The 9,011-nt window shown below is 40.0% G+C and overlaps 1 protein-coding gene across 19 annotated transcripts in view; it reads left to right on the top strand.

Annotated features, from left to right (window-relative positions):
- Nucleotides 1-1,635: 1,635 nt before the first annotated feature.
- Nucleotides 1,636-9,011, top strand: part of elna (elastin a) — a 67,142-nt gene continuing 59,766 nt past the window's right edge. For 15 of the 19 annotated variants that reach the window (XM_032545950.1, XM_032545941.1, XM_032545949.1 and 12 more), the window contains exon 1: nt 1,638-1,932. In XM_032545950.1, the coding sequence (XP_032401841.1) occupies nt 1,857-1,932 (76 nt within the window). In that variant the 5' untranslated portion in view covers nt 1,638-1,856. Of the gene's footprint in view, nt 1,933-9,011 lie in introns of all 19 variants that reach the window. The other 4 variants (XM_032545935.1, XM_032545948.1, XM_032545936.1 and 1 more) reach the window with 2 other exon arrangements.

The raw sequence follows: 9,011 nt of genomic DNA, 5'->3' as shown, positions 1-9,011 counted from the left end.
TGGCTGCGGCTCTCGCCAATAAAAAGGACCTCTCTTCAACCTTCTCTGAGTTGAAATCCTAAATATGTGCCTCCAGGGAGAGCGGCCCGATGGACACTGACAGGTCTGTCAGCGACGACGCGTCAACTAAGGTTTTCACCATGCAAGTCACTGGTGCCTTTCACAGGCTCTCATATTCATACTGTATTTGGTCAACTTGGGACTCGCATTTTTACACTCCAGCCTAATATTTTGAGATAATACAGTTATTTTCCCATTGCCAATTCAAACCACAAGACAGAGTGAGGTGCGTATGATGTCTTTGTAGAGTTTCTCCTCACTTTTATGTGTCTTTGTGATTCCAGAGTAAATTCCTTAACTGTGGACATCACAAATCATCCTCAGTGTTTCCTCATTTACTCAAAGCAGGTGTTCTTGTTGGTTTTCATCTTCAGCTTGGGATCTGGGTTACCGTCAATGCTGTTTGGTTAGTTAGTGGACTACAGCTGGATTACAATGATCCACTTTATTCCAAGTAAACTATTACCTAAGGAATGTTAAGAATGGATTCTATGATTGTTGTCAAAGCAGTGTAAGGTTCTATGTTACACGGTTTACTGGAAGGGCACTGAAATAAGTTACGACCAAAATTATCAACAGGTCTTATCAAAACAGAGTCAAGTAGCTAGCGTTTGCTTAGCACCTCACTAAACCCCGCCACATGCGTGTTTACATGGCTGGTATATATACACATGCTGCAAATGCTGTTTGCATTTCAGCTACTCAAAAATGAGCATTGATTATCCTAAACGGCCACTAAAATGTGAGTTTTAAATGGAATTTGCGTGGTTTAATGCCAAGGAAAGCGCTTAAGCTGCAGAATAATGGCATCACAAATCACAGGTTTTCATTTAAAGAACCCAGGATAATCTAGTCTAATTTTGGAGGTTTAAATGTTTCACTTTTGGAAGTGAAACTGATTTTAGTCCAGGGGGCATAAACACTGTGAAATGAATCAGAAGCCATCTCTGCATCAGATTATTTAATGATTTGGAGAATATGAAGACTGTAAAACCTAATTGGGTACATGTTTTGTCATCAAATGTTCTGTTGGGAAAACTGAATATAATCGCTTGCTGTTACAAGATTTCCAATGCAATTTCTATTTTTGTTTTGCTTTGTGGCAACTGTTTGTTGCCAAATGTGTTCTTTTTGGGGATTTTTTAAACCTCTCTCAGCTATTTATGGAGTTGCTCAGACTGCAATGCCTTGTTCTCAGTGTTTTTTTATTTTTATTTTATTTTTCGTCACTTGTAGTAAAAACAAAAAAGAAAAAAACTGTAAGAAAATGTTTTCTTACTGCTTGTCAGGAGTCGGTAATGAGTACCATAACAGACGAATTGTTATTCTGGTATGCAGTTTGCTCTTCTTTTATATTCAATCTGACTCGAACAGATATTTCTGTGTATCCATGCAAATGTTTGGCTGACAGTTCAATTTATTGTGGATTGGGAGCACAGGGGCCTGTGTGTGTGTGTGTGTGTGTGCGTGCATGAGACAGAGAGTGCGGGGGTGTGCATGGGTGTGTGTGTGTGTGTGTGTGTGTGTCTTTTTCCCTCTTCTTTTTCTTTCCTCGCTGGCAGCCGCGTCTCAGCAGTTGGCAGCAGTGACCAGAATAAAAACAGCAACACCAGACTCAGAGCGGGGGGGGGAAAAGCAGAGTCGTCTCCCCTCTTGTAATGACACAGCGTCTCCCCCGTATCTTTTTACCTTTCTCACTCTACTTGTCCGCTCTTTGAGACCTCGGGGAAGAGGTAATTAGCTGGGAGAGAATAAAACCAGCTGATCGGGAGAGGGGTGGTGCATTCTGGAGAGAGATGGCTAACAGAAACACTCTCTTGCTCGTCTGTGGAGTCGTCCTCCTAGCGTTGATTCAGTCCTCTCTTCAAGGAGGTAAGTGTGCAACAGGTGAACTCTGTAGGAATTTATGCTGCATCAGTCACAGACTTAGCACAGGCACAATTTATGCATTATTTTAAACAAACATTTACAGCTTAAGGTGATCAAATTAAAGCTTTTCATTTTGAACTCTTGTATATTATTGGTTTTTGGGGGTTTTTTTGTGAAAGTGCACTTTAATGTATTCTCCTGTGAAATAAAAGTTTGATTTTAGTTTAATGGAAGTGCTTTTGGAAATGCATTTTTCAAAATGACAGATCAGCAGTAGCAAGCTGATAAAAGGCAGTGTCATTATTTTTGCTTCATGTTTGCATCAAATATCTGTTGCTGCAGTTTTAGAAAAAAAAAAAGTGAAGATCTCTGCTCCGACCAGACGTCTGCATCCAAAGATTTTAACTTGTTATTGGATCTAAAAGTGACTCCTGCACCAGATAATAATCCTGGCCTATCGCCTCTTGTCATGTTGTGCAATCTAGAGCTGAATTTTATTGCGTTGGTTCGTTACTCAGGCTCGTTTCTCGTGGGTTTGAGCATTTTATTGTATCTCCCTTAGCTGAACTGGCTCCTGCACACACCTTTGCATGTGCATGTGTATGTTCACTTGGCCCCAGACCCCATCCTTAAAAAATGTCAGACCCAGAAGCTTCCAGCTGGCCTCTCTTTCTGTTCAGAGAAACCACACACAGATTGAATACACCCCCGGCGAGCCCCCTGGGTGGATCAGCTCACTGCGAGGGTCGCAGAGAAAGCTTTGACTAGATAGTCTGTTGTTGCAGATATGAGAAAGTGGCTTCGAGTGCAGCTCAAAGTCACGCCTAATCTGTTTTAGACAGAGAGGAAGAAAAGAGCGAGACTGTGAGCATGCCTTTTCCTCCCACTGTCATTCAACTCGCCAGATTTGTTTTTCCTCCTCTGTTTGCGTTGCTTTGATTGGTTCTCAGTCTGTGTTTTGGCCGAGAGTCTTGAAGTTATTCAACCTCCAAATGGAAAACATGTTAATCATCCGAGCTATAAATGCTGCCGTGAATCCCATCTTTCTTTCTTTTTATTTATCAGCTTAAGAGTCACAGCTGTTTGTTCTCCCTGTCCTCCAGTGTCCCAGCTCCTTTTATTCTGAAATGTTGTAATTTTTCCAAAATAAATATTTAGGCAACCTACAGTAAAGTTCTCCTCGCTCCAGTTGCCCATTTTAATCAGTCCATGTGGTGAATAATTTGCCAGCTGTCAGTTCGAAGAGTGCGGCGTCTCTCTTTTATCTCGCCCTCTTGTACAACATTCGTCTTTTGCATTCCATGTTTCAGTTTAAATTTTGAGCTGCTGTCAGGTTAAATATGCGGCACAAAAAAAAAAAAGAGCCAAAACATTTCAATACTGACTTTGGAGCACAACTTTGATCTCAAGCGAATACTGAATCCATCTCTATCAAACATTTCTGCGAGGTTTAAAGTAGATCCATCTGTGTGTGCACTTTAACCTGACAAAAATGCCTCTGTGCATGGTCCAAGGGTAAATTATCTGTGAGTAACATGAACCTCATTAACACCCCACACACCCATTCAACGCTCCTGGCCAGAAAACACCTCTTTATGTCTGAGAAATTCAGAATTGCAGTGTGAAGCCAGGCCTGTCTGAAAGCTTTCCATCGACAAGAATAAATGAGTTATAGTCTTGGAGGAAACATCTGGCGTGTTTTTTGTTAATATACAGTATGTGCCCCCTCCCATGCTACTCAGTGTCTGTTTTGCTGGTTCCCTGAAACACTGCAGAATTTTAATTTGTTTTATTTTTGTCACACTGGAACAATGGAATCTTTACGCAACTTTTAACGCTGGACAAAGATAAACTGAGTAAAAGTAAAATACAGTTTTCAAATTCAGATGTTATTCATGAAGAGGGAAAAAGTTATCCAAACCATCTTAACCAATTTATTAACCAGTTAACCACATTTTTTCTGCAACAATCATCTCTCAGTAGGAAAAGGGTAATAAACCAAAACTGATCTTGCATGTAAATGATCCCAAATGCTTTTGAGAAAATATTCTAATAGTGTTTCAGAAAATAACAGTCAAACATGGCGGTGGTTGCATGATGCTGCAGTCTGGACCTGTTTAACGTCTTCTGCTGCGATCCACACATCTTTGTCTCAGGTGGTTTTGTTTTGGATTATTTTAGATGCTTGTGTGCAAGTTCATTATTTTGTGTTGAGATTCTTAGGGTCTTTTATCATTTCTGCGTCTTGCCGTTACTTTTGACCAGAGACATCAAAGTCCGGTCCACATCAAAAAGTTGCAGGCCACCAGCTCTCGAGGACTGGAGTTTGACTCGTGTGGTTTAGACTCTCTTTTACGTATTTAGTTTTTAGTTTAGTCAGGTTCTTGTGTGTCTTGCTGCACCAGTCAACTTCTCTCAGCACCTCCATTCATTTTGCATCACTGCTGGCGCTAGTGAAACCCATTCACAGTTCCTAGCTCAACTGTTTGTATGAAACCAGGGAAATAGATTCTCCATTGACGGAGCACTGCTCTGTAAGCTTTTGTAAGTGCAGCTGGAAGTCAATTTGTCTCCTTTGGCTCTCGCCAGATCAGTTTATTATTCAAATCAGTGAAATTTGTTTGGCATTTATTAAGCTTGTTGAAAATATCTCTTTATACCGGTGAGCAAGCCTGTTCGGTCCAAAAACATGAAGTAATTGTAAATCTTTTGTACCTGAACGATTACCTTGATGCTCCAGGACTTTTTGGTAGCATGTTGTGTGCTTCTCTTTGGCTCCGCTCCCCCTGTTCTGCCAAGCTAACAGGCCAACTAAAGCTCATTGAATCTGACATTTACTGTATGGGTCCCATCACTCAACAGGTCCGCTCTGCTTTTAAAGAAAAAGACCAACCGAGCCCAAGTTCGTATAAAAACCCAGATTGTTCTCTCACAGTGAGGTTTTAATTTTGCTTCTTTATTGCTTGATCCACTAAAGCAGTTTAATTTGTTCATATTGAGTGGCTTTGTGTGATTTTGTAGCATGATGACTTCATTCTGAACACATTAGGGATGACTCTGTTTGGTTTCAAGCACTGATTCAACTCCACTTGTTATTGTGAAAGTACTTTTGTACGTAAAGCCCGGATTTTCATAAGTGAAGTACTCATGTAAGGATTCGGTTGCTATTAGCTCACTTTCCATAATTGACTAGATTAACATCCTCACTTTTTATAAAACCAGACTGGTTTCTCCCAGACTAAACTGCTGTAACGTAAGAGTGGAACTATATGGTCATTTCTCAGGAGTCAGAGCTTGTTACCCACCTCAAAATTGTTCAACTTGAGCATCGTGCAAGAGCAAAAAGAAACCAAAGCCAAATGCTAGATGCAACATGAGATTTAATTTATCTTAGCTTTTAACATGGTAGAAATCTGGCAAGTTTTTAGCTTCAGTCACTCGTAATAAATCTGTTTTTATACGAAGTGAGGGCACAAAATAAGGCTTTTTGCTGCTCATAGTCAGCAAAGCCCCAACTCTAAAATGCAAACAGCTTAACTAACTGGTCACAGAAGTTGTTTTGGCAATATAAATCCACTTGCATCTTCATTCCATTTGGACTAATAATCAACTTTAGGCTCTTGCAGAAACTAATCTGTGACTACAGATGAGGATGATAAATAGAGATCTGTCGACTGCTCTAACAATCTTTCAGCTGAACCTCACTTAAAAGCATCTGAGCTATCTATTTTGGAGGGACACTTCCATCCACATTTATAGATTCACATCAAAATCTCAGCCAGAAGCGATTGCTAACATATTGGCTAAAAGTTTCTCTTATCAAATTTTTTATTACAACTGCTGTGAAAGGTTTTGCGAGGATTACACCACAGATTTATGAATGGATCGGTTGTTTTAATACGTGGTCTGTTTAATCCGATCCAGTCCCTTCAAAAAATAAATGGACAACTTTGTAATGTCTCAAATTCTCCCAGATTTCTCCTCCTGAACCCGTCGCTGTCACGACAATGTTTCCGTGAGGGGCGTTTACATTGTTTTCCCTCATCATTATCAGTGCATCTAACACTTATCTGCACAGCGTTTACTGCTTAGGCTTGGATAAATTCAGTTTTAACGTCTCACAGTCATGTGTTTGGTCTGCAGTTGGTCTGTGCCAAATCCTTCCTCAAAGAAGAGGCACATTAACTCACCACGCTGTGATCTATCAGCAGCAGACTCGCTGCAGTCTGGACTGGCTCCTGTCGGGAATGTTTTCATTCTCCTTCAGGCACTATTGATGTCCAAGATCTTTTAAGTTTAGAGACAACATGACAAGATGTGAACACTATCATGATTTTTTTTTTCTGGCTGAATAAATGCCAGTAACTGGAACCTTCTACAGAGCTATTGATGCCCTCTAAATAGTCTGTCAACTTAATCACTGCACATTTGAACTGTTTGTTCCACCAGCTTGTAGCGATTTCTCATAGTGAACGGTTATCATAGTGCGTGGCTTTAAACAATTCTGTTTTGGGTTTTTTGTTGTTGATTCAGAAGACATGACTTGCCTAATCTTGCAAAGATTCCCTGTCAGCTTCTAGAGGAAAAGCTTCACTCAGTTCGTTGGAAGGCACAGTTACAGGATCTGTGCCTTGTCTTTGATTCTTACTTCAATGCTTTAGGGAAGCAGAGACAAGGTTGGACATGACCAAGAGAGAGACGGTGACGTAGGATAAAATTAATTTTGTGAGATGCATTTGACATGTTTTTGCTTCATCCTGACTATGTCGATAGTACAAAGGTGACAGTAGGTCGGCTTTGCTGAGTCTGGTGCTAGCATGGTTACCTAATTGCACTATACCTCGGATCGGCTGTGCATCACACTGCAGCCTCCAGTGACCCAATTCCGATTTTTTTTGACGTAATGCGACCTGTATCTGATCTTTTCATTACTGTTTGAACAGCACAGGTGAGATTCTTTTCGAATGCAACCCAGGCCACCTGCATATCCGATACATATCCGATTCAAATGCGACCTAACGTTTTTGTTTGTTTTTTTAACAAAAATTCTTTTTTTATTATTATTGATAATAAAGGGATTTACAAAACAGCTAAATTGACAACACAAATGCGTAACAAAACAGACAAGACAATAATGCCGGGGTGTTACATAGCAAGCAAATGCGACCTAACGTTCAGGTCACATTCATCCGGACCTGAACGTCACTGGTACTCGACAAACGTCACTATTCTGCGTCCTGATACGCGCAAGCGGGAAGAAAAACAACAACCACGATTATAATCTCATTATAATTCTCTATAATGAGAATTAAGTTGTTAACGTGCTGCTCCGGCCGGACAACAACTTCAAATACAGTATGTAAGCTATGCTCCACTGTTAGCATGTTCACGTCCACAAACACTGAGAGCTTCTTCTTTTTATGGCGGTTGGCAGAACACTGAGAACGCTGACGCTATTGCGCCCTCTACTGCGCATGCGGGACACTTTCAGGTCGTTTGCCCGTTCACGCATACAGAACACATACAGGTCGCATATGTTTGGCAGTGTGAACTGTCACGGCAAAACACAAAATTCGATTTGACACAAAATCGGAATTGGGTCATTTCAGGCTGCAATGTGAACGCAACCAAAGTAACCAAAGTAGGATCACTACACAGCCAAAAAAAAAAAAAAAAAACACTTCCGTTCCACAAACGTGTCTCCTAGCAACGGCGGAGCGATACTGGTCCCCTCCATAACCATGTCAAACTGCGACACAACTAGTAAATAACACAAGCACAAAAACACAAAACAGTATTAATTAACCTCGACTACTTCGTCAACATGGCCTATGTGTCACATATGCATTGCATTTTTAATGTCAGATAGACAAGATTAGTAAACACAAAATGTAGATTTCAAATGCTGATTAAAGTTATTAAGGAACAAAGCTATCCAAACCAATCATATGAGAAAAAAATAATTGTCATTGAAATCTTATGACTAGTTGTGACAAAGTTGGCAGATAGAGCGACCATGACAAGCTTAGGAAAACTGGGAGTAAAGCTTTGACATCACTTTGGAAAAATTTTGTCCCACGTTTCTATTTTTTTTTCATAATTGTTTTCATTCATTCGCAATGTGGGGTATGGTGGCAGTTCACCGTGGATTAATTTTTTATGTTCATATCAGCATTTCAACCACATTCAAATCCAGACACACTAAGCCACCACCACCAAACCTTCACTACACTTTTCTTTTCTTTTATGTCATTCAAGGGTTGAGTTTCCGCTGTGCTTTTGACCTTTATCCTGGTGAATAATCCAAGTGTGCTTAAGCTTAAGGTCTCAAATGGTGATACTGGGACTTTCTCCTTAAGAATAAGCTGGGCTTTGGCAGAGTTCATAATTTCCGATGCTACAGAAAGTCTTCCAAGTCCTGAAGCAGCTAAGCTGCCCCAGACCTTCCCATTATCATGACCATGTTTGACTACTGGAATGATTTCTTTCTTCTTTTTTATACTTTATTAATAATTTCTCTGACTTAAACAACCAAAGCAGACAAAAAACAATACATCATAAACAAATAAATGAATAAAAAACAAGACCAAACAGTCAAAACAGTCTGTCAGCCTGCTGGTGTAGAGATAAAAGAGGATAAAAATCTAAACTTTTCTGTCCAGAGTGCTTAATCGAGCACAAGAGAGAGTTGAAGGGGGCAACAGGCAGTTCAGAAAACAATGTGTTTCAAACAGTGCACCATAAAACAATGTAAGTAAAAAGAAATATGATAATGACAATAACAATAAAAACCAAATCCAAATGGTGAAGACAATCATTTTATCCCATTTCTTTCTTTATATCTCTCGAAAGGAAACCAAACATCAAGGAACTCATGATGGTTGTCTGACAAAGAGTAATTAATCTCTTCAAGATAAAGACAGGACACCATGTTATTAAAACTTTTTTTGAAGCAAGAACGGGTGGAGGATTTCCATTCCCTCACGATAAACCGCTTTGTTACCACCAAACCTAACATAAGAGCTTGCTGTACATACATGGGAAGAGCAAGAGAAAATTTAGAGCAACACAAAACTATCAAA

This window comes from Xiphophorus hellerii, chromosome 18, assembly GCF_003331165.1.
Source record: "Xiphophorus hellerii strain 12219 chromosome 18, Xiphophorus_hellerii-4.1, whole genome shotgun sequence".
Taxonomy (NCBI): domain Eukaryota; kingdom Metazoa; phylum Chordata; class Actinopteri; order Cyprinodontiformes; family Poeciliidae; genus Xiphophorus; species Xiphophorus hellerii.
This window is presented reverse-complemented; position numbering and strand designations above follow the sequence as displayed.